This window comes from Octodon degus, unplaced genomic scaffold (genome assembly GCF_000260255.1).
Source record: "Octodon degus isolate 3935 unplaced genomic scaffold, OctDeg1.0 scaffold00077, whole genome shotgun sequence".
NCBI lineage: Eukaryota > Metazoa > Chordata > Mammalia > Rodentia > Octodontidae > Octodon > Octodon degus.
In genome coordinates, this window is record NW_004524653.1 from 8,396,612 (window position 1) to 8,409,755 (window position 13,144).

General features: G+C 44.7%; 1 protein-coding gene, 1 long non-coding RNA gene and 3 other non-coding genes across 7 annotated transcripts in view; 1 reads left to right on the forward strand and 4 right to left on the reverse strand.

Annotated features, from left to right (window-relative positions):
• Nucleotides 1–2,265: 2,265 nt before the first annotated feature.
• LOC111818021 lies at nt 2,266–4,922 on the reverse strand. 2 transcript variants are annotated; one of them, XR_002822096.1, is made up of 5 exons: nt 4,828–4,922; nt 4,434–4,543; nt 3,264–3,329; nt 2,990–3,027; nt 2,266–2,458 (listed from the first exon to the last, which is right to left on the reverse strand). It is a non-coding gene; the product is annotated as an uncharacterized LOC111818021 (long non-coding RNA). The 2 variants fall into 2 exon arrangements; XR_002822097.1 differs by lacking the exon at nt 2,990–3,027.
• On the reverse strand, nt 3,097–3,187 carry LOC111818041. Its single transcript, XR_002822115.1, has one exon. It is a non-coding gene; the product is annotated as a small nucleolar SNORD12/SNORD106 (small nucleolar RNA).
• LOC111818040 lies at nt 3,405–3,495 on the reverse strand. Its single transcript, XR_002822114.1, has one exon. It is a non-coding gene; the product is annotated as a small nucleolar SNORD12/SNORD106 (small nucleolar RNA).
• LOC111818042 lies at nt 4,607–4,697 on the reverse strand. Its single transcript, XR_002822116.1, has one exon. It is a non-coding gene; the product is annotated as a small nucleolar SNORD12/SNORD106 (small nucleolar RNA).
• Nucleotides 4,923–5,137: 215 nt separating the features above from the next.
• Nucleotides 5,138–13,144, forward strand: part of Znfx1 (zinc finger NFX1-type containing 1) — a 31,731-nt gene continuing 23,724 nt past the window's right edge. Inside the window, exons 1-3 of one of the 2 annotated variants that reach the window (XM_004636048.2) lie at nt 5,138–5,563; nt 7,370–7,480; nt 10,796–12,604. In XM_004636048.2, coding sequence (XP_004636105.1) covers nt 7,420–7,480; nt 10,796–12,604 — 1,870 coding nt within the window. In that variant the 5' untranslated portion in view covers nt 5,138–5,563; nt 7,370–7,419. The remainder of the gene's footprint in view (nt 5,564–7,369; nt 7,481–10,795; nt 12,605–13,144) is intronic. The other variant, XM_023720689.1, reaches the window with a different exon arrangement.

A 13,144-nucleotide genomic window follows, 5' to 3' on the forward strand; every position in this document is an offset into this window, starting at 1 on the left:
GCTTGTGTGCATGCACACTGGAGATTGAACCCAGTCTTCACACTGAGCAATACCCCCCAGTTCCTTATTTATTTTGAAACATGGCCTTGCTGTTTCTGAAACCACAAGCTGAGGTTAAGTTGGGCGCCCATTCATTAGAATACTTAATGATATCGGTACACCGCATTCAATATATTGTTTCCCCAACAGACTCACTCCTGTCTGACAGTGGCAGATGGGTTCCTTCACTAGTTGTGTCCCTACTACACACCAGGCCCCAGGCTAAGCACTTCACAAATTCAATTTTATTGAATCTCACACTTGATGTAGGTATCATTATGAAACCCGCTTGACAGCAAGGAAACCCAGGATAATGGAGGTGCAGGAATTTGCCCCAAGATCCCTCAGCTAAGAAGACAAGGAAGTAGGATGGGACTAAAGCATCCAGCTTGGTGGGACTGTGCTGAGCTGAAGCCGGGGAGACAGGTTGCAAAGCCTATGAGACCTGGACTTCATTCACCCTTGTCCCAGAGCTGAAGGAAGCCAAGCTGGCAAACCAAGGAATTCTGGTGGCTGCAAACTCTCCAGGGTTTTTACTCCCAGCTGGAAAGGATGGGCTACCTCTGCTGTTGGTGACCTCTCAACAGTAAAGTCCAACTGGGCACGTAATCCCAGCACTTGGGAGGCTGAGGCAGGATTGCTGGGGTTCAAGGCCAGACTGGGCTACAAAGTGAGTTGAAGGTTAGCCTGAACTACATAGTAAGACTCTGTGTATCATAGAAAAACAAACGGGGGGAGAAAAAAAAACAAAAAAACCACCAAACAGCAAAGTCTATGAACCAGTCAGCTATGCAGCTACTCATTTATAAGGATTTTTTTTTTTTGCTCCAAATGCACTCAGGGGTGGTTTACCTGGCCGGACTGTTGTGGGGATCAAACTACAGCACCCTGAGGCTGAAAGCTTTGCCAGAACTGAGCTAAGGCCAGACCCCTTTTAAAGGGGGGGTCGTTCTTTCATAGGCCGCTGGGTATTTTTTTTTTTTTTTTGGCGGAACTGGGGATTGAACTCAGGCCCTTGCGCTTGCCAGGAAAGCACTTATTCCAGTGAGCCATCTCCCCGGCCCCTACAGCTACTCATTTATAAATCTGTAATCCCTGCACAATGGGAAGCCGAGGCAGGAGGTTCCCACGTTTGAGCCCAACCAGGGTAATTCTGCAATTTAGCAATATCACGATTCTAACATTAAGGGATTGAAAAGTTGCTCAGCCTGCAGATCCTGGGTTCAATCTTTTCAATCTGCACTACAAACACAAAAGGATATAAACCTTAAGGTAGAAACTGGCTTCCTGTACACTTTAGAATTCATGTAAGCAGTGTGTTGCTATTAAGGTAAGGGTCAGTTTCTGCCCAGCCATTCTGGCTGTGTAACCTTAGACAAGTTTTGCTGTACTGATCCTCAACTCAAATGTGAGCCTTGGAGCTGGGGAGATGGCTCAGTAGAGTAAGTGCTTCCCTGGCAAGCACAAGGGCCTGAGTTCAATCCCTGGTTCTGCCAAAAAGGAAAAAAAAAAAAAAAAAAAAAAAAGTGAGCTTAACACTATCTACCTTAGGGTCACCGGAAACAAAAAGATTAGCATTGTTCCGTTAAAGAACACAAAGATTCAATTTTTATTATGGGCTGGGGAGATGGGTCAGCAGTTTAAGTACTTGCCCAGCAATGCAAGGACACAAGTTTGATCCCCGATACTGCATGCTACGTTGGCCATGGAACTCTGGGCACACATGCCCAACTGGCTTAATGTACATTAGATGCACTTTATTTTTTTTTTAATTTTTTATTTATTTATTTTTATTTTTTTTGGCGGAACCAGGGATTGAATTTAGGCTCTTGTGCTTGCCAGGGAAGCACTTATTCCACTGAGCCATCTCCTCGGCCCTAGATGCACTTTAAAGAGACTTCAGCATCATCAGATTCTGGCATCCACTTTTGGTTTCAAAACTGCTACAACAGGATACCTGGTTACTATCAGTGAACCAAAGGTAGTCCAGGCAAGCAGTTCAGAACCTTGTTACCTGATCTCTAAACCTCAAGGAGAAGGGGTAAGGGCATGAATACCAAGAGCCATTTTACATAGTTATCACTTGAGTCAGGGGCAATGGGCAAGCCCAACCTTAGCTATCATCATTCTTTATTGCTCATTCTTACACAATGCCCCCAATAAACCTGGATGCACACAAGTGAATCACACAAGTCAACTGGCACATCAAATACAACAGCATTTTGATTTCAAGAATTTTATTTTCTTTTCCCAGGTAGGAAAGCTGTTACAAATTGGAATCACCCGCCTGGCAAGCAAGTGCGGGGTCCCTAGTTCAACTCCCAGTACCAAAACAAAACAAAAAACACCTGCTGCCTGGCTCAGGAACACACAGCTGATGTCAGGTCTTTGTACTCCCCACTCCATAGGCAAGAAACTTCTAAACAAAGAACAAAATGTCAAGGATAAGGCAACATCTAGTGAAACAACTAGGCATCTAGTGAAAACGTGGACTACTCCACACGTCCTTTGGTCCACCCACTAGGCCAGTGGTGGCTAAAAACCCAAAGCCTCAAGTATTTAGATTTAACTAGTGTTGGCACTTAAGGCGCCATCACCATCGCGGCCAACAGGCTGCAAACTGGGATACTTCCAGAGACAACCACTCTCTTGCAGCAAAAACATTTCACCCTAAACCTAGAAGTAAGCCTTTCCAAGTTATGGAGAACATGGCTAAAACTAAACCCAGATTGCAGACCCCATGTTCATCTTTAAAAAGGGTGGGAGGCATTTATGTTGCCATTTAGGATCAAAACCTAAATATAATTGCAATACAGATAGATTTTCAGTTGTTAATAGCTTTATGGGAGAACAGCCTCTAGAAATAGCCAAGACTCCCATTTTAAACCCAACTTCAGCCTGAGTCTTTGTGGGCAAATCTCTTCTACAGGTTTGCACACCAAAACCTTACCTGTTACAGGCACGAACCAAAGATCAGGTTGTGATGACCTGTAGAAAGTTAACAGATGGGGCCTAAGTAACATGAATGAATGCTGGGGGAAAAAAGTTCTCTCTCAAGCTGATGCATCAGACTAAACTGGCTAATGGTTATTTAGATCAACAGGGTCGATCTGATGGGGAAAAAAGTTAGGTCATCAACTGCATCAGCTGAATTTGCACCAAAGATTATCAGGATGAGACAAGACAGCTACATCCTCTGAGGAAGACATGAGAACATAACTTACCAACCCTTTCCCATGCCCACAATTCATCTTGCTCCATTCAGAGGCTGGTTTAGGCCATCAGCAAACCTGAGATGAAATCACAGTTGGATCAGCACTGACCAGCTAGTCAGATGGCCACAGAAGGGGACAGTTACTGCCCAAGCTGGCATATCAGACAGAAACTGGCTTAAATAAATGAGATCAACATGGTCGATCTGTTGGGGAAAAAAGTGAAGTCATCATATATGCCAGCAAGAAACTCTCATGAGCCCCATTAAGATTTGCCTGATACGATGTGTAAGTAAAAAAACATGCATTTCATGTCCAAACTATTAGCAATCGCCAACACTTTACTTCCAAAGCCTCTACCTTATTTAACACATAGTGACCAGAGGGACAAGTTGTCAGGTAATAGTCAGATAACCAGTTCAAGGCACAGGCCAACCTAATGTCTTTGCAAGACTTAAACACCTCTAGGTTCACTTATCATATCACCTACCTTATTCTGCAGAAGTCACTTTTGCTGAAATGCGGACTTGTTTGACCCCAGAGATATACGATGATTAAAATAGCTAACCTGGCTTATTGCCCTTTGGGGCTGGCACGCGCCCTCAGACACTTTATTTTGAATAACTATCATGCAAGTAAGTGATATCTTCTGTCCCCACTTATTGTAGGGCTCAGACCGAAAACTGGAACGACACTGCCAACAACTACTGGGACACCAGGACTTGTCGTCCACTGTTCTGCAAGCAGCTCAGTCCTCTCAACTAGGTCGATTTTCCTTTTCTGAAGCCCCGACCTGCAGTTTTGTTCGTGCAAGCTTCCTGTGTCTGACCCAGGTTTTCCATCAAAGATCCTGCTGCGTGGTTATATTAGGCTAGGTCAACTGAACACCATTATTTGGCTTGAGAAAAACGCTTTATCCATCTACCCTGAAATAAAATAACTCTTTATCCATCTACCCTGAAACTTACATGCTTTTCATATCATACAGTAGTTTAAAAATCTCCAGGAACCCACGACCTCATAGAAGAGAAATAGAATTTCCTTGCAATAGCCCACACCTTGAGCCGTATCCTTTCCTATAAAAGCATTAACGTTTTATCTGTTTTTCCAAGTTTCCACAGCCAAGAGACAGGCTTTATTAAAGATACGCGTCCTATCACAGGGCGGAAAGCAAATGCTTACCCTGTAGCTCAGGAGATCCAAGGTTGGAGATGTCTTAATGGAACCCTGTCCAAGGCCCAGAGGTGACTCCGTTCTCCCACATCCATGCTGTACTCCCTGACTGCGATAATCTACAAAGAGATCATCAATTACCATCTTCCCAGGATCAAAAAAACATGTCTAGGTCTTCTGAAGCTGGCGTATCAGGAGTAACTGGCAAGTATACTGAAAGGTCAGCATTGTCGATAAGACGGGGAAAAAAGTGTAGTCATCATTTACACCAGCCAAGGGCCCTCAGGACCACGCCATTAGGCGCCGGTACTTCTAAGGCAACTCATTTCACCTGAGGACAACTTTGGTGTACCTACAGAGGAGCCACGGCACACCAGGTGATAGCTGTAGGGCCGCCACTTACCGTTCACAAAACGTGGGGCAGAAGGCGGAAGCTACTACCACCGAAGCAGAAACGGTCGCACACTGCTCCAAGAGCGCCGCAGACCAAAAGAACGAGGAGCGGCCTGGACCTTCCTTATATAGGCACAGGCTGCTGGTGCGCGTGCGCACTGGGTCTCGGGCCGCCCTTTCCGGCCCTTACCCGCTATGATTCCTGGGAAATGTAGTTTCCGGTCCACCCAGCTCGAGGCGCTCCAATGGTTGCCGGAGCCGAGCCCGGCCCCGCCCTCCTCCCCCGTACACACTGGGCCACACGGTCTCCTCGGCCTCGCCGCCATGTCGCGCTTCACACGCACCAAGCCGCTCACCTCGTGCCCCCACCGCTGGGGGTGGCTGAGGCCTGCGAAGGCCTTGGGCGCTGCTCATCCGCCCCCCGCAGTCCCCTCTCAGCCGAGCCCGCCCGAGCCCGCCGGCCCCGCCGCGCGGGGGAGCTGAAGCGGCGCTAGCTCTTTTGCTCTCCCCGAGGGCGGAGACGCTAGCCGTGCCAGCTCCCGGCCCCTCGCGCCCAAGTCCCCGCCGCCTCCTCCTCCTCCTCCACTTCCTCCTCCTCCGGGCCGCCCGCCCGGCTCCTCCCTCCGCCCAGGGTCAGCGGGGAAGAAAAACCGAAAGTGCGCGGCTGCGGGCGGGGCCGCCGACCTGCCTGGGCCGGAGCGGAGCGCTGGCCGCGGCGACGGGGCAGAGAGCCGCTCCGGATCCGGGTGAGTGGTCCTTTCCCGTCCCGCACCTGCCCGGGGCCCCTGTCGCCCCTCCGGGCGCCCCCTCACCCTTCAGCCCGTCTCCACCCTCAGGCTGTGGTCTCCTTAGCGCCCCGGTCACTCCCTCGGCTTCACCCTCTGAGACCCTCACCCTTCCTTAGCCCCATTACCTCCTTCCAAGCCCCTCCACCTCGTCCACAGCGCCCCTTCTCCCCCTAACCCCACCGCCACCCTCAGAGCCTCTGTCCCTTTGTCCTCAGCGCCCCTTGGCACCCCTCGGCACTCCTCGGCACCCCTCAGCCCCAACATCACCCTGAGTTCCTGCTTCCTGTCCTCAGCGCCCCTATCGCCTACTCAGCCCGCAGCGCCCCATCATCCTCTTCAGCACCCCTGTCGCCCCTCTGTCCCTGTCACCCCTCAGCACCTCTGTTACCTCTTGTAACCCCAGCCCCTCAGCTTCTCGGTGGCTCGTGCAGTACCTCTATCTCCTCCTCGGTGCCAGTACCTCCTTCGCACATCTTGTCCCCCGTCCTACCAGTGCCTGTCACTCCCCTCCGCCTCTGGCCCCGGGTCGCTTCCCAGCCTGCCTCCGCCACCCACCACACTGCCCTCCTGCCTCGTTCAACCCCCATCCTCGGCCTTTCATCCCTGTCTGTCCAGCAGGCGCTTCCTCCTGGACTCTGCCTCACCCTGTTCTAGGAGCCCCCGGCTGTCCAGCTCTGACTGCCTCGGCCTCCCTCACAAAACTGCCACCCCACCCTGGCTGACCCTGCACCCCGTAGTGTCTCCTGTGTGCTTGTGACCCCACTGTTGATTTCCCCCAGCAATCTAGCTGCTATATTCAGGGTCAGCCACTTTCATCTCTCTCTGGCAATTGCTGTTTTCTTCTTAATTCTCGGCTCTAAACCTACTTAACCATCATTGATTTTCTTCATTTACCATTTCAGTCTTGTTTTCCCAAGAAACCCACTTTTGTCTCTTTTTTCCTCACCATTTCCTATTCTTACACACTCTTCCTTTCCTTTTTTTCCATTTCTGGGTTTATATTTTATTACTTTTCAAACGGAAAAATTATTTCCTCTCAGGAAATTTAAAAAGACAAAGTGAAACAACTGTAAATGTTGGACCTAGATCCTGAAAACAGGGTTTGATAAATTGAGAGAAGAGACTCAACAAAAGTATCCCCGGAGGGGGCAAAAAGGAACTGCTTTTTCCAATGAAGATAAAAGCTCCCTCCCATACAGTGTCAAATCTATTCACAGTTTCTAACTATGAATATTTTAAAGCAGCCTCAAAAATCCCTTTCTCTGAGTCACCTGCTTCTTCCTTAGCCACAGTCCATGTGATGTGTATGAGTTAAATTGAAAAGTTCCATTAAAAGGGGGTGATAAATATACAGTTTTGGATTAACAGAAATGTATTCTTTTTGCTCTGGGAACAATATTTGTCTATGTAACAACAAGGAAATGTAACCTAACAACTGAATAAGTAACTTGGCTGAGGCATAAGCCAATGAGATGCCATTTGGGATGTGAATTAGCAACTTTCTCTATACCTGAAGAGAGTGCTAGAGTAAAGGAACAAAGAGAATTTGATCCTTTCAAATCAAGTAAATTGTAAATTTAATGTTTTGTATCATAATTGAGTGTTAACAGAGTTAAGAACTTGTGCTCATGATTAAAATCTACATTTAACTCAGGATTAATAAATCCTTAAAGTATGTAGGCAGAAGGACTGGTTTGATGGCTTTTGAGTTTTTCTGCTAGGTGTTGTGTTTCAAGGGCACTGATAATTCTTAAATCTGTGTAGTTCAGATAACAAAAGTAACCTGAATATAGAAGAGTTCGAGTGAGTTAGACATGGAGGACAGAAGACCTCATCTGGAGGCCAGAACGAGGAATCCTCATTCTAACTACAGGGGTAAGTAAGGTTTCCCACCTACTCTGTGTGTGTGTGTGTGTGTGCGCGCGCGCGCGCGCGCGCGCGCGCGCACCCTCCCTCTCCCCCTAAATACCTTTCAGGTAAAGAATGCCTTACTCATGAAGTGTGGTGTCACCCATCTCTAATTTCAGCTCCTCAGGAGTTTGAGGCAGGAAGATTGCAAGTTCAAAGCCAGCCTGGGCAACATAGTAAAGACCCTATTGGAAAAAATTAAGCAGGGCATAGTGGTACAGGCCTATAATCCCAGTACTTGGGACGTGGAGACAAAATATCTGTAAGTTCAAGTCCATCTCATATGTAGCAAGACTCTGTCTCAAACCAAACAAAAATTAAAAATTAAGAAAAGGCTGAAAATGTAGCTCAGCAGGAGAGCACCCCTGGGCTCAAACCCCTAGCATGGGTGGGAGGATTCCTTATCTATGACTTGAAAGACAAAAACAGCCAGCCCTCTCCTTTGTGTGAGAGAAGTGATGAATGCATGTAGTTCACTTGAACAAAACAAGTGATGCAGTATCAGAAATAGAAAAAACTCTTGTTTCGGAACAGTGCTGACAGGCCAGGGGATAGCTCAGTGGCATAAGCGCCTCCTTGGAACAGTGCTAACTAGTAAGAACATAATATAAGCCAAAATACAATTTCTAAATTTTTAGTAGCATTTTTAAAAGTAAAATGAGACAAAATTTAAATTTAGTATTAATAAAACTTAATGATAACATCCAAAATACTATCATCATATTGTAATTGAATATAATTTATATCATAATACATTAATAATTTTAATATTTTTCTTACTCAAATTTTTAAATATTAGCCACAAGTGGGAAGTGGCTATATAATGAATATAAAGTAAGTGTAGAGTACTGGTTATCAAATCAAGGTTAGTTCTAAGAGCATTACTCTACTAAAGTAAGTATTCTATTTACTCAGAACTGTTATTATAAAACAACTCTATTTTTATTTTTTGTGGAACGGGGAATTGAACTCAGGCCCTTGGGCTTGCCAGGCAAGCGCTTATTCTACTGAGCTATCTCTCTGGCCCCTAAAACAACTCTTGGGTTCCTGTATTTCACTGATTTTATTTAATTATGAAATTCCTACTGGTTCATAAGAAGTCAATTTCTTATGAACCAGTAAGAATTTCACCACAGATTAATAAGCGAATAGCCATAGTTAATACACTGTATCATTACTGTCTTAAGTTTGCAACATGTCTTAATTGTGGAACAGGAGAGGAAGAACCGTGAGGCTCTTATCTTATAGGATGTGTGAATGTTTAAAGAATGAGAAATAATAGTTTTCCATTCCTTCAAGATAAAGTCTTTAATCAGATCAAAATATTAAAATAGGAATTTCTTCTAATTTTAGGAGTTTGAAAAGTATATATTGAAATGACAATTATAAAAGCATTGCAGTCTAGTTGCTCATTATTTATGTTTTTATGTAAATTACATTGATATGCTCTTTTATTCAAAAGCTGTAATATAACTGAAAATAAAACACTAAATAATAAAATTGTTTATGTCTTGCCAAATACGTTGTCAAGTTTCTCCACAAAGTACAAAAACAATTGCACTATAAATGGATTTAGTATTTGATGTCATGTTATCTGAAGTGTTTATAACTTTTTTTTTTCTTTTCAAAGTTTTATTGATAAACATATAGCAATGAGACAGTTTCAAATCAAATCAAAAGTACAGTTTCAACAAATAATACACTGCATATATTCTTCTTAGTTATAACTTTCATAACAGTAAATTATCAAATCATTGTATGCAGTCTTAAAATCTTATTATTCTGCTAAATTGAATCAGCTTAAGAACCAGTTTTAAAGGATGACAAAGTGAAAAAACCTGGACTTTGGGTGTGTTGGGCAAAGTCACTTATGAAATGTGTGGGAGAACAAAGAGGAGGAACTTGGATTCACCCAACTGATGTTAGCATTCCTGCATGTACTGTGTTCTCACCATCCCTTCCCCCCAACTTCCTGTATAAGTGCTGTTAGTCAAAACTGCCAGGTAGGTGAACTCATGATACAAAAAGAAGAAAATTTGAGGGGCTGGGGAGATGGCTCAGTAGAATAAGCACTTGCCTGGCAAGCACAAGGGCCTGAGTTCAATCCCCTGTTCCGCAAAAAAAAAAAAAAAAAAGAAGAAGAAGAAAATTTGAGTATTTTATTTCAGTTTCCTGAGTCAAGGCTTCAGTTCATTGTTTCCGTTTTCTGAAATGAAACTTGATATCCGTGTTACAGTTTCCTTCACCATCTGTCAATTAGCTAAAGAAACTATCTTGGTGGAGAAAGTTATGTCTTCTTTTAGACTACATTAGCTGCTGTTGGACAAACTTCAAGTAGTGTTTTTCCTCATAGTTTTATTCTACTTGAGGTTTCTGTTACCTGTTATAATTGTTTAGTAGAATCAGCACCTACAGGAATTAATAGGGTATCCCAATAAAAAATTACTGCTGTTATTCATAGTAATAGCTAAGATGGGGGGGGAGGGGCAGAACCGGGGATTGAACTCAGGCCCTTGCGCTTGCCAGGCAAGCGCTTATTCTACTGAGCTATTTCCCCAGCCCCTAATAGCTAAGATTTATTGAGAGCTGCTTCTTTGTCAGGTACTGTTCCATTTTATATAAATGTGTAATCTGTATCAAGCCAGATACTAAGATTCAAAGGTTATGCAGTGAGGGAGTCAGGAAGCCCAGACTTGAACTAAATGGTTTTGGCTGCCTAATTCATGCTCTGACTATTGTTTGATATGAGCTAGAAACTAGAACCAATGAGCTAATCAATTTATATCGCATGTATGAATTCTCTGGTGTGTATTGGGCACTGAACAAATGTTTATTTCTTTGCCTCCTTTGGGAAAATAATATTTTTATAATCTCTACAGCAAGAATAAAGTTTTATTTTAAGGGCTTAAGTATTGAACCCAGGGTTACACACATATGAGGCATGTACTCTACCACTGAGCCCTCTTATTTATTACACAACATGGTAGAAAACCTTTTTTCCTCTCCCAAGTAAAAACTGCTCAGTTGTTTTATTTTTATTATTATCTTTTTGAGACAAGATCGCACTATGCAGTTCAGGCTTGCCTTGAGCTCACTTTGTAGCTCAGACTGATTTCAGACTCGTAACGATCCTCCTGCCTTGGCCTCCTAATTGCTTGGATTACAGGCGTGCACCACCCTGCCCGGCATCTTAGTTGTTTTAGAAAATAAAAACATGTTCATTATTGTATTAATGGTTTTCTTGCCCCTTGAATTTGTTCTTACCAATATTTTATTGTTTAGGGCCTACGGATGGAGAATTACCACCAAGACCTAGAAATCAGGCCAATAATCCACCAGCTAATGCTCTCAGAGGAGAAGCCAATCATCCTGGAAGGCATCCAAGAGCCAATAATCATCCTGTTCCTTACCGGCAAAGGGAAGAAAGATTTAGGGCCATGGGCAGGAACCCACATCAGGGAAGAAGAAACCAGGAGGGGCATCCTGGTGATGAAGCTAGAGGCCAAAGACAAGGTCAAGAGAATGATGCCAGGCGGAGAAATGACAACCAAGAGGGTAGGAATCACAGACCACCATGGTCCAATGAAAATTTCCAGCAGTGGAGGACCTCCCACCAGAAGCCTGCAGAACAGCCACAGCAGGTAAAGAAACTGGGCTATAAGTTCCTCGAAAGTCTTCTACAGAAAGACCCCTCTGAGGTGGTCATCACGCTTGCCACAAGTCTAGGGCTGAAGGAGCTCCTATCTCATTCTTCTATGAAACCCAACTTCCTCGAGCTCATCTGCCAGGTTCTTCGGAAGGCTTGCAGCTCCAAAATGGACCGCCAGAGCATTCTTCATGTATTAGGCATATTAAAGAACTCCAAATTCCTCAAAGTCTGCCTGCCTGCTTATGTAATAAGGATGATTACTGAACCCATTCCTGACATTCGAAACCAGTATCCAGAACACATAAGTAATATCATCTCCCTTCTCCAGGATCTTGTAAGCGTCTTCCCTGCCAGTTCTGTGCAGGAAACTTCCATGCTCATTTCTATTCTGCCAGCTTCTCTTAATGCCTTGAGAGCCTCTGGTGTTGACATAGAGGAGGAAATAGAGAAGAACTTGGAAAAGGTGCAGACCATCATCGAGCATCTACAGGAAAAGAGACGGGAAGGCACTTTGAGAGTGGACACCTACACTCTAGTGCAGCCTGAGGCAGAAGGCCATGTGGAGAGCTACCGAACCATGCCCATTTACCCCACCTACAATGAAGTACACTTGGATGAAAGGCCTTTTCTTCGTCCCAACATCATTTCTGGAAAATATGATAGCACTGCTGTCTATCTGGATACTCACTTCCGACTCTTGCGAGAAGATTTTGTCAGGCCACTACGGGAAGGCATTTTGGAACTTCTCCAAAGCTTTGAAGACCAGTGCCTAAGAAAGAGAAAGTTTGATGACATCCGAATCTACTTCGATACCAGGATTATCACTCCCATGTGTTCATCATCAGGCATTGTCTACAAAGTGCAGTTTGACACAAAACCACTGAAGTTTATCCGCTGGCAGAATTCTAAGCGATTGCTGTATGGGTCCTTGGTGTGCATGTCCAAGGACAACTTTGAGACGTTTCTTTTTGCCACTGTATCTAACCGGGAACAAGAAGATCTCTACCAAGGAATTGTTCAGCTCTGCTTCAATGAGCAGAGCCAACAGCTCCTAGCAGAAGTCCAGCCCTCAGATTCTTTCCTCATGGTGGAAACAACAGCGTACTTTGAGGCATATAGGCATGTCCTAGAAGGACTGCAGGAGGTCCAGGAAGAAGATGTCCCCTTCCAGAGGAATATTGTGGAGTGTGACTCTCATGTAAAAGAGCCAAGATACTTGCTAATGGGAGGAAGATATGATTTTACCCCCTTAATAAAGAATCCCTCCACTACTGGGAAATCTTGGAGGACTCCTGATGGCTTAAGACGTCCTAAAGTTAATGTCTTAGATCATAGCCAGTGGCCTTCAAAAGAAGCCCTGAAGCTGGATGACTCCCAAATGGAAGCCTTGCAGTTCGCTCTCACAAGGGAACTAGCTATTATTCAAGGACCTCCTGGCACAGGTAAGGTAGTTTTTCAGAGCATACTACATGTGTCCTTTAAGATAAGAGAGGCTGGGCTGGTGAGATGGCTCAGTGGTCTAAAGCACCTACTTAGAACAAGCTCAGTGAAGCACAGGGACCGCGGTTCAATCCTCCAGCACCACATGCCAGTCAGCCCCTCCCCCTCGTGGACTGAGCTGGCCACACACACACACACACACACACACACACACATAAATAAATAAAATAAATGGTTTTTTTAAAAAAAGATAAGAGAGGCTTTACTCTAGGTATCTAGAACATCTAGTTTAGAAACATTTCCCTGAAATAAACATAAATGTTGGGCTGGGGAAATGGCTCAGTAGAATAAGAGCTTCCCTGGCAGACACAAGGGCTTGAGTTCAATCCCCGGTTCCTCCAAAAAACAAACAAAAAAACCCCCTTAAGTGTTGTTTATAAAGTAACCACAAGTAGTAGTTTCTGAGTGAGGACTGATGAGAATCACAAGATCTGAAAAGACTGCTAAAGGTTAAGTTCAGGAAATGTCCATTATCTCTGTTT